This window comes from Mus caroli, chromosome 10 (genome assembly GCF_900094665.2).
Source record: "Mus caroli chromosome 10, CAROLI_EIJ_v1.1, whole genome shotgun sequence".
NCBI lineage: Eukaryota > Metazoa > Chordata > Mammalia > Rodentia > Muridae > Mus > Mus caroli.
In genome coordinates, this window is record NC_034579.1 from 36,862,208 (window position 1) to 36,883,329 (window position 21,122).

Below are 21,122 nucleotides of genomic sequence, written 5' to 3' on the forward strand. Positions count from 1 at the left end.
CTCCAATGATGAATCAGTTGACTTAAGTCTATCAGAGTCCAGAGCTTGAGCCAAAGATGGAAAGCCCGTGAGGAAAACCAAGGATGGTCGAATCCATGGGGCTGATCAACGATCTCCCAGCATGCAATCCAGATGCTAACGCAGAACTTAAAGGAACAAACCAAGGCAGAATCAGCGTTTATTTAGATCTCCCTGTTTTGTGGGACTGTCCTTCCTACCTGGTGGCTCCAATGTGCTTGGCAGTTTGGGTCACATAGGTCTCTAGACTGCGTATCATTTTTCCTCCTGAATACTAAGGATGGCCCCTTCTTGTGTGTTAGCATCTAGTGTTGCTAGGCTGAGAATCGTTCTTTTGTGGATACTCTCTCTCTCTCCTTTTGTTGTTGTTGTTTTTTTGTTTTTTAGGTTTTTTTTTAATAATCTGGAAACAAATAATTTCTTCTCTTTGTTCTCGGTGTTCTTAATTTTGCCCTTACCCTGAGTAAAGTACTACTTTGTTGTATTTGGTACACAGTGTACACTTACCATGAAGGTCCCCAGAATCTTGGAGCTTCATAGTGTTTTCTATGTGTTGTGTTGTTGTTGTTGTTGTTCTTCTTCTTCTTCTTCTTCTTTGAGACAAGGTCTCCTGTCTCCCAAGATGGCCTTTGAATTTCTATAGAGCCAAAGATGGCCACTACATCCCAAGTGTTGGACTCACCAGCATGCACCATCACAGTGAGAGTTATTGCTGTACTAGTAATTGAACCCGAGCAGGGTGTTGTGCACATTAGGCAAGCACTCTGTTAGCCAAGCTACGTCACAGGCCTCCTCTGTCACAGAAGCAAATAGATTATGAAGCTATTCTTCTCCTCCTCAGCCGTTAGTGCCTTCTGTTTCTCTGAGGCCCAGACTAACCAAGCACAGAACTACCTTCCCCTTCTCACTGTCCTTTACTGGACATTACAGTCATTTTCCTACAGTCACTACTGTCACCATTGTCCCTGACCACCTCACAGACAGCAGATGATCATATGTCACTGTGAAAACTGGCTTCTAGCTTCTTCAGCTTCTGTGTGGACATCACACTGTGGAATCACAATGTGGGCATCAGTGTGGCGTTGGTGGCAACATCTTCGCAGTTCCACTCTGAATGGACTTTTTTTTTGGTAGAGAGATCCTTTTTATTCATGCTGAGAATCTTTCTGTTCCTTATTAACATAAACATATTTTTTAAGTAAAGCTACTTTTCATTAACTGCCTTTTGGCTTACATGGCAGGATAATGTGAAGGCCATTCTCACTCCTAAAGGCTATTTTTGGCACAGTGAATTATGTTCACTGGTATCCTGATGCTTAAACATAACTGAATTTGTGAAGTAAAAACTCCTGTCTATAGGAGGCTCTAGAGAAGGGTCAAGCAGTTAAAACCACAGGCTGCTCTTGCAGAGGACCTGAGTTTGGTTAGCATCTTAGGTGACTCATGACCACCTATAATTCCAGCTGCAACGTTTCCAAACCCTCTTCTGAACTCCTCAGACACCCACACTTACACACACACACACTCCTAAAAATAAACTCTGGAAAAAGAACAATTCCTGAGGCTAGAGAGATCGTGCATTCAGTTGAGAGCTCTTGTTGCTCTTTCAGAGGAGCTGGGTTCAATTCTCAACACCCACCTGGTGACTCCCAAGCAAGTGTCTGCTAGCTCCTTGTCCATGGTATCTGCTGCCCTCTTCTGACCTCCTCGGGCACCAGGCACTCACACGCTGCACACATACACATGCCGGTAAAACACTCAAACACATAAAGTTTAAAAGTTGCTTTCTTTAAAAACTCTCCTCCTCCTCTTCTTTTTTTCTTTTGTTTTTTGTTTTGTTTTCTGCTTTTGTGGTGGGGAGGGGAGATTATTTTGTTTCTGATTGCTTAGTTTTGTTTTCTTTGAGATGAGGTCTCCATAAACAGCTCTGGCCTCAGAATGCTTGAATACGGTGAACCAGGTATGAACCAGGCTAATTACTCAAAACCTCTCGTCTTCCTTCCCCGCCCCCACCCTCTGTGCCAGGCTCCTCCGCTAAGGATTTGTCTTCTGGGTCCTCACGGCTCTGGCAAAACTGTGTGTGCAAGAAAGCTGGCAGAAAACTTTGGCATTTTTCACATTCAATTTGATGAATTTCTCCAAGAAAAAATGCTGCTCAAGGCTGAAAGGAAATTTGGACCTGAATTTGAGGATGATTCCGAGGAGGAGCAATTGGTGAAGCAAGAACTTGAAGAGCTTGCAGCTCAGGCGAATGTGAAGATTGAAGAGGACACTACAAAGAAGCAGGTAATAAAGGGCTAAGGTTGGCCTGTGCGACCCCACGGGCCCAAGGACAGACAACCAACCGCCTGGAATGCTGGGGGCTGTCGTTCACAGAAGACAACAAGCCACGTGTCTTCACTTGAGTAAACAAGGGTAGCTGCCCCAACTGCACAGGAGATGCTTGGCCAGGGTGCCAGGCTCGGTAATAGGGCAGGAAGTACGAGAGAATGTACGCTTGCCTGCATTGAATGAAGGCAGGAAGTACAATAGCCTTGTGGAATTTGCCTCTGTGACTGCCTAATTCAGGAATCGTAGATATGGACCTAGCTGTGTCCATCTTCCTGGCCAATATAAGTGATGCTTGCTTTTAATTATACAATTGTGTGTTCACCTAATTAGCATGCCCAATCAAAATATAACACTGCATCCTAGCCCATGGATGTGGTCTTTCCCCTCACAATTTTCAGGTTTAACAGTAACCCTGGTGATGCCCCAAGGGCTGCTGTACTGGCTGCTGAAACTGGTTTGTAGTCCCCCGACTACAGCAGCCTGGGCAGGCTAGACTCAGTCACTGTCCAGGGATGCTCACTAGAGAGATGGTCACAGGAGAAACAGAAGGGGGAAATTCAGTGGGTTTGTACAGATCCAGTCCTGAGTCCAGTGGTCCCAAGTTCATCTCTGCTGACACAGGTGGTTTAAGCAGTCCTGGTCAGAGTGTGGTAACATTGTCTCAGCTTTGTTTCTGCAAGAGGCTCCAAAGAATCCTTGCTGCTTGAGGGGACACCACTAGAGATGGCCACACTTCCCCGGGGGGAGCAGGGTGAATAAGCCCCCTGCTGGTTGAAATCTGTACCCTAAATCCAAGATGACTGCAGATTTAGGACAATGACATTCAGGGACCTCTGTGGAGTCCAGAAAAGAAAACTGTAAAAAGCTGAAAATAAGATGCCTCCCTTATTTTTGTGTGATCTCTCCATGAAGGGGAGTGGACGTGGGTAGGTTCGATTGCACATGTCTAAGTAGACCCTCTGAGTGAGGAGCACAGCCCGTGTCAGGTGACTGGTGCACAGTGACAGCAGGGACTCCAAGCTCTGTCCTCCCCATTAACCCGTGAGCTCAAGTGAGGAGCTGACCTGCTCTCTGATATCAGTATCTATGTGCCTTTTATACAATCCAAGTAATATTCAAAGTACAGAGCTCTGAGGCAGAAAAGTCGGCATAAAACTCCCCCTCCCCGTCTGATGTGAACTATCAGCCATCTTTCCCCCTAGCATATGAAATACTGAGTCTTATATGATTTTGACAAAAGTCAGGAAAATGTCTCCTTACTGAATGCAGTGTAGCGTTTACTGGGGACATTTTTGTCTGGTGAGTCTGACTTATAATGTAAGGTTTCCCACTGTTGTTAATTTTTTTCTGTCAAATAGTATTTTTTTAAATGTGCTCTTTTGCCAATGGAGATTTTAAAATATTAATATTTTATATTAATTTAATACTTTACTAATATTGATTTAATAATATCTAGTGAGGTCTAATAGAAATATGTATATATATTAAATGCTTTCAACCCAGGGTTATGAAAAGAAACTTCTGGATTCTAATTCTTTTTTTTTTAACCATTTCTTTCTTTCTTTTTTTTAAAGATTTATTTATTTATTTATTATATGTAAGTACACTGTAGCTGTCTTCAGACACACCAGAAGAGGGCATCCAATCTCATTACAGATGGTTGTGAGCCACCATGTAGTTTGGAAGAGCAATCAGTGCTCTTAACCGCTGAGCCATCTCTCCAGCCCCCCTTTAAACCATTTCTTATACAATGAAGCAATTTTCCTCTTAAATGAGCCCCCAAATGGAAGCAGACACAGTTACACATAACAAAGAGACTCTGCGCAACCTTGAGAGTGACCTGTAGTATCTCAGTAGGTCACAAGGCAGTCCTCAGGCATGATTTAAATGTTTGCCTGTGTATTGTGTAGTCAGAGAGAAAATGGTAGTCAATAAATGAAATGTATACTGACCCAGGTTTTCATATTCTCTGTGGATGATCAGTTCATGCTGATTGTTGTTATTATTGTTGTTTTTCCTTTTCTTTTTTTTTTTTTTTTTTTTTTTTTTTTTTTTTTTTTTTTTTTTCGAGACAGGGTTTCTCCGTGTAGTCCTGGCTGTCCTGGAACTCACTTTGTAGACCAGGCTGGCCTCGAACTCAGAAATCCGCCTGCCTCTTGTTTTTCCTTTTCTTGAATTGTCTGACATCTCTGGAGGAACATTAAGGAGTTTTACTCTACATAAGGAGCTATCAAGCCTGCTTCCTAGAAAGCAAAAGTTTATCAGAACCATACTCATCTTCAGAATTTTTGATGGTAAAAGTATTCAACAAGAATAGTTCCATTACAGAACCTGGGAAATGGCTCAGGGGCTAGGAGAACTTTTTGCTTCTAACAGTGTAGATGATCCAAGAATCTACATGGTGGCTCACAGCCATCTATAACTGCAGTCCCAGGGAATCTAATGCCCTTTTCTGGACTCTGTGGACACCAGGCACAAGTTTCTCACTACCTACAACAGTGTTCTAGATTCCCAAATGAAATACACACATACAGAGAGAGAGAGAGAGAGAGAGAGAGAGAGAGAGAGAGAGAGCCTATATTTAATATGCCCTAAGCAGCTCAATGGCTGGGCCACTCCCTAACATCTATGCAGCTAACAAACTCTCCCCTCTGATATACCTGAATTCTTACTAAAACCTATATTCCACCCTGGCCATCCCAGACCCAGCTGGGGCTGCTCTTTCCCGGCTCTTATATGTTTGTACTCTTCCCCTTGCCCCTGAATCCTAAAGTCCTGTCTGTCTCTTTGCCCAACCATTAGCCTCTGGAAACGATATACCAATTGAAACCAACTGGGGGCAGAAACCCCTCAGCATCTCACATGCAGGATTCTTGTGCAATTTTGAGAACCCAATGAACATAATATAAGTGTTAAACCAAATCCACAACAGGTGTGTAGTATGAATCAAGCAGGTTTTGGGCAAAATATGACACATTGTGACCCTGGTGCCATATGTAAATGGCAGTCATGTTCTCATAGTAACTTCTCTTAGCTACATTAGGTGCTACTTAGTATCTAATCATATTGTATACTGGCACTCAGAAGTCATGTTTTAAAACGGTTACAAGTAGCAGTATCAAAAGTAATCGCAGAGAAAAACAAAAGTCTCATTCTAATCAGTTGTAAAATAGCACTGCTTGTCAAGACTGAGCTTAAGAGTCTCTTATTGTCTAACTTCTGCTTTTAGCTTCCAGATGTACAACTCACAGAGGAAGAAGAAGCAATCAAGTTGAGTCTAAATGACAATGAGCCCCTGCCTTCAGAAATTCTAGACCCCATTCTTTCTGAGTGGTGGCTTAAAGAACCAATACGGTGCGTTCATACATAAGGGCTCATGTTTCTTACTGATTCTATTTCCTTTGCTCATAATGGAAAAACTCAGTCTGATTTATAAGTAAGAATTTACTCTTACTCATCCATATAAACTATACATTAAAACATCTGTGCTTCTGAAAAATACTGGTGCCAGAGACCTATCCCAAAACTATGAGACCAGGACCCAGGCACCAGCACTTTTTATGGTCCCTGGTGATTCTAGTGCACAGCCATAGTTGAGAACAGTTTTCTAAGTCCACATACCCACATGCTGCACTGGGCTCTTCCCTCTTATGTCCTTGTAATGATTGCAGTCATGACCACTAGTTACCTTAGCCCATTAGCAAATACCTACAACAGTGCTGTCCCACATGGGACAAGTCTTGAGATCACTGGAGTTTAAATTGCTCCCCATTTTCCTACCAGAAGAGTAACTATAATTAATTCAGGTCAACTTACTTAGCATATGTGAAAATTAATCCTGTTATCACAGTCACTTCTCTCATCTGTATTAGATACTTTTAGCATTTAATCATATTAAAAATTTGGTACATAGAACAAGGTGCCCACAGTCATCTGTAACCCCAGTTCCAGGCTGTCTGGCATCATAGTACATATACAAACATTCAGATAAAACACACACAAAGAAAATAAAAATAAGTAAATAAATCATTTTTAAAATGTGTAATATGAATTAAAAACAATATAGATATCTGTATAGAGATATATAGACATACATTCAATTTGCTGTAAAAAGTTTCACTGTAAAATCTAAGTATTGAGTATTACACAGCCATGACATTTTACTAGGATAAAGCTTTACAATGGCATGTTGTAGTATATGATATTAAACTTTAAAAGATGCAGATATATATCATAATATGATAGAGAGCTGGACACGTGAAGAACTAACTGGAAAGACACGCACTGATATCTAGCGGCTATGTTATAAATGCTTTACTGAAATGTATCAGCCTTCTAGTTATTCCTATGACCCTAAAAGTTGTGTCATCTGAGGAAGAATAGACACATGAGTAATTGTCATTGGCTACAAGGAGACGCTGGAGGAAGATGCATGGCAAAAGCACGGAGGGAGCGTCATGAGGACCCAGTCAAGTGGGCTCTTCAAAGGCAACACTTTCCTTAGGCCAGGTTCTTCTCCTGAGCCGAGATCTTGGACTTTTAGTAAGCTTCCAACTATTAGTTATCAGCAACATAACTGCAATTTTATATTACAAGCACAAATATTATTTTAATCCAGTTTTATACACTTTGAAGAAAACAAATATCATGTCTGCCCCAGCTTCTTGAACTCTGGGTTGATAGGAACGGAATCATATAAAAATTCCAGTGTAGGAATCACAGAAAGTTTGGCAACAGTAAAGGATTTTTGTTTTGTTTTGTTTTTGTTTTTTTTTTTTGTTTTTCGAGACAGGGTTTCTCTTTATAGCTCTGGCTGTCCTGGAGCTCACTTTGTAGACCAGGCTGGCCTCGAACTCAGAAATCCGCCTGCCTCTGCCTCCCGAGTGCTGGGATTAAAGGCGTGCGCCACCACGCCCGGCAAGGATATTTTTAATACACACACACACACACACACACAGAGGCATACACACACACACTCAAACACACACAGGCATACACACACACACTCATACACACACACACACTCTCACACACACACTCACACACAGGCATACACACACTCACATACACACACACACTCAAACACACACAGGCATACACACACACACTCATACACACAACTCACACACTCACACACACACACACTCACACACAGGCATACACACACTCACATACACACACACACACACACAAAACCTAGTGTGTGCCATGAACTGCACATGCAATGCTTTCAGTTCTCATAGAAACACAATGGCTTAATGGAAAGCAAAGACTTGATAGTCTCCTGTTGCTCTTGAGCACAACAGCATCACAGTTGCGTTGTTAGAGGATTTAATTTTAAGGCTTGCTGTTTGAGTTGATGAGTTGATTTTCATGAAAAGTCATCGGAGGAATTTTGCCTTAGGACTGGGACAGAATTTTCAATAATTCTTGAAATGGTCCTAAGAATGCTGTTGCCCTTTTGGATTCCATTTTTATCCACAGTGCTATCCTCAGCACTATCACTACATGTCTGAGGAACATGGAAGATGCTGTATATCCTAAGCATCAAATTCTTAGCCAAGATTTTATTCTTTGTTTGCTTGGTTTTCCTGCTGGTTTCTTGTTTGTTGAGATGGGATCTCATTGTGCAGTGCTAACTGACCTTGAACTCGCTTAGCGTAGATCAGGGTAGCCTCAAACTCACAGAGATCCTCCTTTTTTTTACATGAAAATAAGCAAGCACATAAGTTTTTAACAGATGGTAAAATTATGTGTATTGCCAAGGAATTGTTTTAAAACAAGTTTGTTATCACTAAAGTTTGATTTGTATAGCTATTTTACATACCTGTATATCCAAGCCACCTAAAAATTTCCCAAGGTCTTACATGGTAGTGCCCACCCTTAATCCCTGCACTCAGGAGACCAAGGCAAGCGATCTTTGTGAATTTGAGGCCACTCTGGTCTACAAAGCAGGTTCCAGGCCAGCCAGGGTTACATACTGAGACTTTGTCTAAAAACAAAACAATGACAACAAATAAAAACAATAAAAAAAAAAAACTTCTCAGACTAAAAGGGGCTGGCAAGTACAAAAGGTATAAATTCTTTAAACTATCTATTACCCATCGAATAAAGTAAAAATTCATCAGTACATGCTAAACACTATGATCTAAGTGGAGATAGAATGTGGGGGTTGGGGGCAGATACCTGCAGGCTTTGCAGCAGGCAGGAAGAGCTAACTGAGAAGAGTCGAGAACCAAACTAGGTTCTGCTAGATTTTTAGACACCAGTGCTAGGCCAAGATTTCAAGAGTCATATTTTTTGCCCTATTTTAGCAAACTCAAAGGTCTGGGATAAGTAAAACATAAATTCTGGAACATAGAGGCAGAGTCTGGATCATCAGACAGCAAAAGACCATCACGTTGTAAAGGGCGTCCATTCCCTATTGCAGGGAAGAGGATGGGCCGCACATCTCTTTCCTTGGAAGGATGCCTGCATGCAGGTTCAACTTTCCTGGCTTCTCCAGTGCTTATCTGTGTGTACCAGCATTCTTTGCCCCCTACATCAATACATAGTATAAGTAGATCTATAATATATTTTTTCCATTTGATTTTTGTTATCATACAAAATAATGAGCTGACTACGACATTTTCATATATAGATATAAATATATAGATATAATCTCCCACTGATTTCTTTCCTCTCACAAAATGGTTCCTCTTCTGCTTTCATGTTAATAAATGTCATATAGAAATTGATAGCTAGGTAGATGATAGATTGATTGGTTGGTTGATTGATCTTAATAAGAGAGAAACATTTGATGTTTGTCTTTTGGGTGTGGCTTATCTGGAATATCAATGATGTTTTAAGCAAATTATAAAATTTTCTACCCAGCTCCACGGGCTTTATACTGGATGGCTTCCCGCGGTACCCTGAGGAGGCCCAGTTTCTGGGCGAGCGTGGATTTTTCCCAGATGCTGCCGTTATAATACAAGTCGATGATCAAGATATCTTTGATCGTCTCCTTCCTGCCCAAGTTCAGAAGTGGAAGACAAAACAGCACAAGAAATTAGAGAGGAAAAAACTCATCAAAGACCTGAAGACAAAAATCAAGGTACACGGGAAGATGTCTGTTTATCGCCTACTTGGGTTTCTAAGTAATGTTCACAAAAACACAGTTTCAATTTTTGTTGTTGTTGTTTGTTTTTTGAGACAGGGTTTCTCTGTATAGCCCTGTCTGTCCTGGAACTCACTTTGTAGACCAGGCTGGCCTTAACTCAGAAACCTGCCTGCCTCTGCCTCCCGAGTGGTGGGATTAAAGGCATGCACCTCCACGCCTGGCTGAAAGTTTCGAATTTTAATGCTGCAGTAAGCATGAAGACATTTTTCATCAAAGTTTTCATCCTTTAATATGAATTTAAAACTATTTGAAGCTTTTTTGGTTTTGGTTTTGGTTTTGGTTTTGGTTTTGGTTTTGGTTTTGGTTTTGGTTTTGGTTTTGGTTTTGGTTTTTGATACAGTATCTCTCTATGTAGACCTGTCTGTCTTGAAACTCTGTAGACCAGGCTGCCCTTGAACTCAGACATCCCTTGTCTCTGCCTCCCAAATACAGGACTTCTTTGAAGCTTTTTTTGGGATCACCATGTTAATGCTTGCCTTTCTTGTTTTTATTATTAGGTATTTACTTCATTTACATTTCAAATGCTACCCCCCAAAGTCCCCTATACCCTCCCCTGCCCTGCTCCCCAACCCACCCACTCCCACTTCCTGACCCTGGCATTCCCCTGTACTGGGGCAATACCAAGGGCCTCTCCTCCCATTGATGGCCTACTAGGCTATCCTCTGCTACATATGCTACTAGAGACACAGCTCTGGGGGGTACTGGTTAGTTCATATCGTTGTTCTTCCTATAGGGTTGCAGACCCCTTTAGCTCCTTGGGTACTTTCTCTAGATCCTTCATAGAGGCCCTGTGTTCCATCCAATAGATGACTGTGAGCATTCACTTCTGTATTTGCCAGGCATTGGCATAGACTCACAAGATATGTCAGGGTCCTGTCAGCAAAATCTTTCTGGCATATGCAATAGTGCCTGGGTTTGGTGGTGATTTATGGGATGGATCCTCGGGTGGGGCAGTTTCTGGATGGTCTTTCCTTCTGTCTCAGCTCCACACTTTGTCTCTGTAACTCCTTCCATGGGTATTTTGTTCCCCGTTCTAAGAAGGAATGAAGTATCTACACTTTGGTCTTCCTTCTTCTTGAGTTTCATGTGTTTTGCAAATTGTATTTTAGATATTCTAAGTTTCTTGGTTAATATCTGCTTATCAGTGAGGGCATACCATGTGTGTTCTTTTGTGATTGGTTTACCTCTCTCAGGATGATATCCTCCAGATCCATCCATTTGTCTAAGAATGTCATGAATTCATTGTTTTTAATTGCTGAGTAGTACGCCATTGTCTTTCTAAATTGGTGGGTTTCAGGCCTCCCAGGAGGCCTCTGTCAGGCACAGCAGCAGTCAATGGGCTCTGTGATGGGCTCGGTGGGGCACTGAGAGCAGGGGAAAGCTCCCACCCACAACTAACTATCCGGATTCCACGGACCTTCTGTGTTCCTAGCAGCGCTCTCACGGTGACCTGCCGGTGACCTGCCGGTGACCTGCCGGTGCTCTCTCCCCGACTGGCCCCTGAACTGTCCCATTCAGTCATCCTTCCAAGTACTCACAGACCAGCCTCTAAATGTCTGAGTCAAGTCTCACTGTCACGGTTAGAACTCCCAGTGTTGTCCAAACCCATTTCCTAGCAGTGTTTTTAGCTCCAGTAGGTGTAATAAGCCCTTCACTGGGGCAGCCACACGAGGTGCTTCTGGCTTTCCTTTTCAGGGAGCCCCACCCTGGGTGCCGTTGTACAGTTCTCTCTGGATCCCCACTATCACACCCTTAGAATAGGGGCATTGCCTGCTTTGATGATGTGTTTTGAGAAGAAAGTGAAAGGATATATATGGTAATGCCCAAGACAGTGCCAGCCTCTGTCGGGCATACTGTAATTAGTTAAACTTTGGGGAATCCTGAGCTAAGCAACACCAAAACCCTGAGGGCGTTTGAACAGATCCACTACGTCAGACCCGGAGAAGAGCAGGACCTAATCCTTCACCCTCCCTGAGCCTGAGTGTATCCCCTCCAAGGTATACGTATACGCTTCCCTACGTATATGCTTCCCTATGTATACGCTTCCCACAGAGATACAGCTGTACTTCCAAAGACCTGTCTACACCATAAGGAAAATAGAGTTCCAAACACTTTCAACACTTGGGAGGGAGATAGCCTAGAAGGGCAAGGATGTGCTGAGTCAGTCACCATCACGTATTTTCCTGGTGAGGTCCCTACCTTCCACCACACCTTAGCCCCAGCTTGAAAAGGTACATTAACACATACACAGCAAGTGATTTTATCATATTTGTCCATTGTAAACCTGTAAATGTTTCCTCAACAGGAGGACATGGTCGCTAAAAGGAGAGCTGAACTTATTTTGGAGAGAGAGAAAAAAAGGAGAGGAGACGTAAGTAGAATTTTATATATATATATAAACACCATGATCTCAACAGTGGAAGAAGGAGAAGGCCATGTTTAAAAAGTGTACAGGAACTCACACTGAGTTTACAGGGGATTAGTAAAATTTATTTCTTTTATTTTTGGTATGATATAAAATTGTTGCCAGTATAGGATGGCCCATTATCTGTCTTAAAGACTTTAGATAATCCCATAGAATTAAAGGCTTGTAAACAATGATCAATTACATTTCTAGAGGCTTCTCTCGTATGTAGAGAAGCAAAAAGGAATCCTGAACGAGTGTCAATACAAACATGTATATATGTCAATTTTCCAAATTCTACATAATGAGTTACATCCATTTCTCAAATATGATTGGACATAAGGCCTCATGGATTAACTCCTAAATGCAGAACTAGAGATAATGTAAGGTAGTTAGGGCATTGTCTTATAATCATTCTTGCCTGCTCTTTAGTAATCTTAGGTCAGAGCCTTAAGGTGTGGCTAGAAAGATGAAATTTATCATGATCCCATCTAGTGAATGCAACAGGATCTGAAACTTAGGCCTCTCCTATTAGAGCTCTGTCAATCTATTCCAGTTCTATGTTCAATACCAAATTCCTTTTTTTTATTCAAAGATGTAGTATTCTGCTTTGTAGAAAATAGAATGCTATAAATTTTCTACTAAGACATGTTCTTCATAAAATTGATTATGTATCCCACTAAAATAATTTATACACTAAACTCCTAGGATTGATGTATTACTGTGTGTGTGAGAGAGGGAGGGACCTGCATGTCGTAGTGTGTTTGTTGAGGTCAGAGAATTATTTAGGACTTGAGAGGGTTGGTTCTCTTATCCCCACTGTGTGGATCCTCGGCTAGAGCTCAGGCAGCCCAGCTTAACTACAGATGTCTCTTCCCATTTAGTGCTTGAGACTTAATGAATTGAAAGTTCATTCTGGGTATTGAATTTTTTCCTAGTGACTTTATGGAAATATGGGTAGAGGGAACACCATTGGCCTCACCTCCCACAGTGCCTGTGGACAGGTGTAGGTCATTTGTCACTATTGCGGGAATGGATTTTAAGTTTTAATCTTCTGTTTGATTTAAAGATTGCTTTGGTATGATGACGACACCCGCGGTCAGAAAGAACTCTGGAGAGATGCCTTTCCTCTCCTGTGCTCTTAGAGGCTCCCGGGCAGCTGATCTTGCTTCATCACACACATTCCGTAGGCTGTTCTGTGTGACTGAGGGCAGAGCACTCTGCATGCTTGATAGCCTTCATATCCTGGGCCAGCCTTTCAATGGGCTCCAGAGAGAGAGGCTTTTGTTGGTCCTCGGCAAGCTTGTCAACAGGAGAGGGGACACCTCTGAGATTAGCTGGGACCCAACACACCACAAAGTAGTCTTCAGGCAGTGGTAGGCGCCCACTGACCCTTCACATTTTCAAATAAGGATGCAGAGGCCACTGGAAAAGGTCTGTGTGTAGATAACCATGGCCCACAATGCACTTAATTGTCTGCATTGCGGAAATAGTTTTGTATTCACTTCAAACTCTTCACATTAGGTGATGACCCTAGCTTCCCCCACTGTGGGGGCGAGGGCACGGAGGGTGGATTGGCAGCATACCTGACTTCCTCTCTCAAAACCAACTCAGGAACACATGCAGACAAAGCCGTTTTAGCAGCAAAGAAAACCTTAGTAACGCACAGGTTGGCTTCAGCAGCCCAGTGACGGTTTCCATGGATCCTACGGGAAACATTGCCATCTTGTGGAAACTGCCTCAGAATGTGATTAAAGAGATTTCTCTAGACCAGGTTCCAGATCGCTCTAGAATCTCTGCTCTCTTGCCCACTGGCTCTGCCTCTGGGCCTTCTCTGGCATGTGGGTCTCTTCTATTAATTTGGGAGCCCCAGGAAGTAAAGACCCTGGAAAAGCCAGGAGAATAAATCAACAAAATCACTAGATGCCCTGGGTGAACCAGAAGTCAAAAGAGAGTGAAACAGGGTACAGGCACCTGCTCTCAGCTGCACCTGCTCTTTCTCAGCTGCACCTGCTCTCTCTCAGCTGCACCTGCTCTCAGCTGCACCTGCTCTCTCTCANTCTCACCTGCACCTGCTCTCTCTCAGCTGCACCTGCTCTCTCTCAGCTGCACCTGCTCTCAGCTGCACCTGCTCTCTCTCAGCTGCACCTGCTCTTTCTCAGCTGCACCTGCTCTTTAGCTGCACCTGCTCTCAGTTGCATCTTTTTTCCAAAAATTGATTACAATGCACTTACCTATGATTTGCCTGTTAATAACTCAATTTGAGACTTACTAAACAGTTTAAAATCTGTAGCTATCTTTCCCCACAGAGTTGTTTATGTCTACCCACATATCTCATATGTCCCTGAATTCTGATAATTTTTTAATCACTATTCCTCTTTAAATTGAGTAATTCTGTTAATGTATCCTTAAAAACCACCAAACACTCCTCCTGCTATCTCCATCTCACTAGTAAGGGAACTCAAAAAATATTTTTCATTTCAAATATTATCATTCTTAATCCTAAAATCTCCACATGCTTGGTGTATACATTTTCTATTTCTATCTTGCAAGGCGGTGGTAACTGCTTTCAAACTCTTGATCAGTGACTCCAGCAAATGGGACAGGCATTGAGTCACTGTTGTTTCCTTGAGAATGAGCCACAGTTTCTGAATCCCTAACATCCTGAGTAATGTGAGGTTTATGTTCTCCAGTGATAAACATTATGAGTCTAAGTTCTGGATGATCTTATGTGACTTCAGAGATCTTGCCGTTTGGTTTTAGCAGACTGTTAACCTTGTGAGACCAAGCATAAAGACCATGCTCCTCCTGCATTGGGACTGTCAGAGGACTCAGGCCCTCTGACAGTCCCAGGTGAGCAGGATACCTGGAGAGGGCATCCATGCATTGAGTTTGGCATGGCTTTCCCTGACTCTGTTCTCTCAAGTTTTCTTTACTCTCTAGTGATGCTGACTGTAGTTGCTTTTCCCTAGTTGCTCCAAAAAAAAAAAAAAAAAAAAATGAAAAATAAAATAAAATGAAAACAAACAACAACAACAAAACAGTAGACTTCTTGCTAGAATCTTAGTGACCAGGATGTACTTCTAACAGAGGCTGCCCTCTGCACAAACCCCTAGAATCTGAAAACTCACCCTTGCCTGGCTGTTTCCTTCTGACTGTCAGTGTCTGGTTTTGATCACTCCTTGGGCCATTGGGATGAGTTAGAGAGGGAAGAAAAGGGGGGATGGGAAGAGAAGGGGGAAGGAAAACAGAAGGGCGGGGAAGGAGGGAAAATGAGCTTCCTTCTGTGTGGTGGAAGCAGCTCTCTTAAGATCATAAAGTTTGGAGTATGTATCCCCTATAATGAAGACTGATGTGTGAGACGTCAGGGGATGGGAAAAGCACTACTAAAGAAGATCCTATCCTAGAACAACAAAAAACCTGCCTAGTCTCAGGCCATAAAGTTAATCTCTAATACCAACAGGGAGACAACACACACAGCAAGTGTAACAAACAATTTTTTTTAATTTTAATTGTTGTTGCTGTGATAGAACGCCAAGACCAAAAGCAACCTGGGAAGGAAGGGTTTATTTCATCTTAGAGCTTGTAATTTGTCATGTAGGGAGGCAGAGCAGAAACTCAAGGCAGGAACCTGGAGGCAGGACTTGATCCAGAGCCTGTGGAAGACTGCTGCTTCCTGGCTTGCTCCTCCTGGACTGCTCAGTCTGGTTTCTGTATACACCGGGAACTACCACAGTGGGCTGGGCCCTCCCACCCAATCAAGACAATGCCCCACTGCAGGCCCAAGAGGGGCATATTCAGGTTCCCACTTATCAGATGGCTCTAGCTTGTGTCAGGCTGACAAAAGTCTAGCTGTCATTGGGGGAGGGGGGTATGTTGATGTGAGAGTTCTGTCTTGGGCTGATGGCCTTCCAGCCTTCCATGTACTAACTTATCCAGTGCCCCACCCCCAGTTCCTATCCTATGAGATAGCCAATTCCCATTTTATAGATCTTGTTCCAGTTGGCAATTCAGCTGGTAGTATTTTATAATCTCTGAGCTGCATTCGATATTATTTCTAAAGACTATCAAAAACACACACCATGACAACTCTGGCTGGGCATAAATAGCATTTCGTATCCCGTCTGTTTGCGGAAGCATCATCGGTTCAGTTCCTTAAAGGCATTAAATGTCCAGGTGTCAGCTCTCACTTCTATACAGCCCTGCCAACCAATCTGGTTACTATGCAACAGTGTCACGTGATTCGAGTAAAGGGGCTGCTTTCTTCCTTAGGGCACCTTTAGAGATGAAGACGAGTTTAGTGACGAAGATGCTGATTACGAGGATGATATTGAGAACATCCTTGAGGAAGAATTTCCAAAGGATGAGGAAGAGATGAGCGAAGAAGATGAGGAACAGGAAGCAGACGCAACGGAACGCCTGAGAAACGAGCTTGGGGAGAAATTTGAAACAGAAACAAATAATATCCAGTCGATACAGGTTATGACCCTCCCGTCACCACTACTTAAAGAATAGCAACTTGGGGGCTGGCGAGATGGCTCAGTGGTTAAGAGCGCTGACTGCTCTTCCGAAGGTCCCGAGTTCAAATCCCAGCAACCACATGGTGGCTCACAACCATCCGTAACGAAATCTGATGCCCTCTTCTGGTGTGTCTGAAGACAGCTACACTGTACTTACATATAATAAATAAATAAATCTTTAAAAAAAAAAAAAAAAGAAAAGAATAGCAACTTGGGAATGCAAAGAGGGCGATTAGGGTCAGTGTCCTGTGTGTGTGTGTGTGTGTGTGTGTGTGTATGTGTGTGTGCAGCATCACGTAACAAGGTATGAAATTCACAGATGGGGAGCAACGTGGGTCCCTCCAAGGTCAGTGGGAGTTTATCGTCCCATGGGAAGCCCCTCATAAAGCTTACATAGCCTTATATGCTTAATCACCAGCTGTGTCTACATACTGTAACTGAGAAACACTAAATACATCAAGCTTTCTAATTTCTCTTATCAGGATGAATTCGACAAGGTTTTGATACCAATAATTATGGTCAACGGAGCTAGGAAAATGCATATTGTACAATATGTAATGAATATGAAATTGAAGCCCCTGGTGGAAAACCGTGAGAGCATTTTTGAAAAGTGTTACCCGGTATCCTCACACCTCGCTCATAAAATGCTCTCCTTCACCTACAAACACATGAGTTCATTTGGCTACTGGGACCCTGTAAAGGTAACGTCAGAAAGTCATCAGGAAGCCATCATCCCTCACTTTTTAAATGTTGCTTAGGAAGGGGTGGTCATTTTGAAAAACTGTAAATATTGTATAGTGCTATCCATTAGTATTTGGAGGCTGAGATGGAGCCATCTGAGCCCTACCATTGCTTCTGCTGGGAAGTACATTACGTGGTGCCAACACTCAGCCCCACTGGACTTTCTTTGTGCCCCTAACATTTACTCACAGCCAGAGATGTCACTCCCATCAGGATGAACGACAGTGCTGATGATATCGTTGACCAAATCCCCATTCTGCCATAACTCTAAAAGGGAAGCAGCCTGACACACTCTCATACCCACTCTTCCATGTCTGGGAAAGATGGCTCCATCAAAAGATATCACACCTAACTACCATGAGTTAATTCCCCACTCTACCCGGTCCCATACCCACACCTCAGGCTAACTCTGCTGGTGGGTGTTTCACATTTCATGGGTGTTGTTAATGATGTGACAGGATTTCATCTGAACAAAAATGCAGAATACATTTGTCTATCCTAAAAGACAACCCAGCAGGACTTACTGTATTACCTGTTTCAAATACTATAGCACAACTTCAGACAGGGCAGGTTAGCCAGTGTCGTAGTACTACTAAAGGCCTCTCATCCAAGTACTAACCAGGCTCAACCCTGCTTAGCTTCCAAGGCAAGGTACATCCAGGGTGGCATTGCCAGGGTGGTATCCAAGGATGACAAGCCTAGGTCAAGCTGTGCTTGAGGCCACTCACCTTGTCTACCGCCGCCTCACAGCGCAGTGACTCTATATACAGTCACATGGGCAATAAGAGCTTCAGCATACGAACAGTAAAGGAGAGGACAAACATAAACCACAACACTGCTTCTGATGTGCATCTGTTTGTGAGGTAAATTAGTTCCTGAATAAGTGTAACAATCTCATACCCATTGTTAGAAGCATTCATTATAAGCACAAGTCATTATGTAGGAAGTAGGAAGGTAATCGGCATAAGCTAAAAACCAACCAGGAAGCCTTGTGCAGACCACATATGCTATGGAACAGCCTGCACTTTGTATTCTGTTATCTTGTTTACACTTACAATTAGGAGCTTTGTAGTATGTGAAGAGGCTTATGTTTTTATATTTCACATTCTTTCAAATGTACTAAAGGAAATGCTTTACAAATTAAATCTGACTTGTGAATTCAATCACACTGCAGCTAAGCGAAGGAGAGACAATCAAACCTGTTGAAAATGCAGAGAACCCGCTGAACCCTGTAATCCATCGTCACTACATCTATTTCTTATCTAGTAAGCAAACTAAAGAGAAATTTATGATGAATCCCATCAAATACATCCGGCAACCCAAACCCAAAGCCACTATGCCTGTGCGGATTATGATTGTGGGGCCTCCCAAGTCAGGAAAAACTACAGGTGAGTGTCTCTGCTCCACAAGCATCAAGGCAAAACCCAGCACCAACTCTCCAGGAACCAGATATAAAATCTGAGATTTGCCATGGTGACTGTGCAAATTTACATCGCTGCCAACACTGTACAAAAAGATTCCTTTTTCTCTAGCCTTTGCCAGAATTTATTTATTTTATTTATTTATTTATTTTGGTTTTTTGAGACAAGGTTTCTCTGTGGCCCAGTCTGTCCTGGAAACTTGCTTTGTAGACCAGGCTGGCCTGAAGCTCACAGAGATCTGCCACTGTCTGCCCCTGCCTCTGCCTCCCAAGTACTGGGATTAAAGGTATACACCCAGTAGAATTTACCTTTTTAAGATAATAATCACTGTGGCTAGATGGAGATAGGATCTCAATATAAAAATTATTATTTGAAAATATTTGGTGGTGGATTCCTGTGTCTAGTCATCAAGGATGTTTATTTTATTTTATTTTTTGTCTAGATGATTGATCGATCAGAGACAATGAGCTACTGAAAGGATCTAACGTTGTTGCATTGGGGCAAATGTTTTACTTTATGTCCAGTAGGGTTTATTCACGGAAGTAGGTACTCTGACATTATATACAGTTGTGTCTTCTCCATGCTCCTGTTAGTTGCCCTCTTATCACTGTGACAAGTATCTGACAGGAGCAATTTAAGGGAGAAAAGACTTATATTGGCTCACAGTTTTGGGCTCACAGTCTGTAATAGTAGCAGAGGTGTGGTGGCTCTCAGTCTAAGACAGTAAGCGTGTGCAGCTGCCACATCTTCACATCTCAGCAGGTCAGGAGGCACAGAGCTCAGGCTAAAAGCAGACTGAGTTATGACTTGAAAAGTTTTCCACCTTAAGGGGCCACCCAAACATAAAACAACTTTCCAAAGCAGTACTAGCAACTGGTGACCAAATGATCAGACCAAATGTGAGTCTGTTGGTGATATTTCACATTTAAATCACAAAATTCTGTTGTATGCCGGCCTGCGGCCTACTTGAACCAGGTACACCTGGGAGGCAGGCTGGGGCTGAAAGAGACTTAGACGGTGAGAGATTAATGGAGACCAAGACATGATTCTGTTCAAGGCCTGCCAGTTTACTAAGAGAGTGTGCTTATAAAAGGGGAAGGCCCATCCCCCGCCAGTCCATTCTTGGTGTCTGGAGCCAGCCTGTAGGCGCTGTGCAGAATAGGATGTTCTTCTGGAATATCTCAGGGGCCTCTCAGCAGGTAGCAGTGCCTTAGAGAAAGCAGGGGCAGGTGACAGAACAAAAGAGCCATCTAGGTCGGAAGGCTCCACCCTAGGTAATCTCCTTCTAGTGGCAGCAAGGTCAAAGTCTGGATCAACCTGCTTCAGGGGTGAGGGAGGCTACAATTCCTCCCTGATTATATAATAAAAATAGCCGGACCGAGGCATAAAATTTATTTATGCTCCATAGTCCTGCCTGGGAGTTATGGTGGCTGGCGGCTGTGCCTGCCTTAGGATCTCAGATTTTCCCGAGCCATTCTTATCCATCAAGGAGCAATACATGCAGCTTGTTTGTGTTATTTTGCACAAACATGGTGCTGTGGTGTATTATTAATAAACCACGGCCTCTTGGCATGTACCTCTGTCTTAGATTGATATGGCTCCGAAATCTGGTTGCCCGTCATTGACTAACCGGCCCTCATAGCACACCTTATCCCCAATTCAGACCAAAGCCACAGTATGTACTTAGAATGCTCTTGATGAAGATTAATAACTGCCCACCTGTGCTGTTGGAGGTGAGGCTTTACATCTGCTGCAGTCAGGCTGAACTGTGTGGCTGGCCTGCTTGAGAAACAAAGGTGGGACAATGAAAAGCAACAGTATAAAAGCTTCTTAATGGAAGCCCAGGTACTTTATTCAGTTGCAAATTAGCAACAATCAAGCTCAGGCTCTGGCCTCCAGGTGTTGGGGAGCTGGCTTTTAGAATTAGCAAAAAGGCCAGAGATTCTCTGGAAGTGGAGGCTGTGCTCCAAATTAAATTTGCTAGGTAATTAAGATTTTTAGCTATCTTCAATAGGAATCTCTAATATTGGAATTATTACTAGACCAGTCCAAGACTGAGTTAGAATAACTGGTCACATTGAAGGAAAGATAAGAATCATTATAATTCTATCTTATGAGTAATCTTTCTAAGTCAGATTACACAGTCTCTAATGTTCTTTTTACCATAAGGTTAAAAAGCTTGAAGCAAGGCAGTTCCACTTGTCCAAACTGGAAAAATGGCAAGCAAGGATGGGTCAAAAACATGTACCAAATACAGCTTTCTAGTCACTACAGTCAGAGCACTGAGCAAACTTACCTGTCAGCTTGTCACACGAATTAGCCATCATGCTTCTGCATCGTTCTGTGGAGAGAACCTATGCTTTTCCCTTTCCTAATAAGGTAGCTGTTCAGGATCAAGCCATATGCCAATAAGTAGATCCTTTTAAGATACTATAAGGCATTTATTAAGTTCTTTGACATCCAAATTTCAAAATTCTAAAATAAAAGTATGATTTATGTGCAAGGGAATGCATTAAATAATATGCACG

The 21,122-nt window shown here is 42.6% G+C and overlaps 1 protein-coding gene across 2 annotated transcripts in view; it reads left to right on the forward strand.

Annotated features, from left to right (window-relative positions):
• Ak9 (adenylate kinase 9) overlaps positions 1-21,122 on the forward strand; it is a 126,452-nt gene that overhangs the window by 82,284 nt on the left and 23,046 nt on the right. For both annotated transcript variants that reach the window (XM_021174851.2, XM_021174852.1), the window contains exons 25-31: positions 2,044-2,304; positions 5,579-5,703; positions 9,223-9,442; positions 11,814-11,879; positions 16,185-16,391; positions 16,915-17,133; positions 18,348-18,561. In XM_021174851.2, coding sequence (XP_021030510.1) covers positions 2,044-2,304; positions 5,579-5,703; positions 9,223-9,442; positions 11,814-11,879; positions 16,185-16,391; positions 16,915-17,133; positions 18,348-18,561 — 1,312 coding nt within the window. The remainder of the gene's footprint in view (positions 1-2,043; positions 2,305-5,578; positions 5,704-9,222; positions 9,443-11,813; positions 11,880-16,184; positions 16,392-16,914; positions 17,134-18,347; positions 18,562-21,122) is intronic.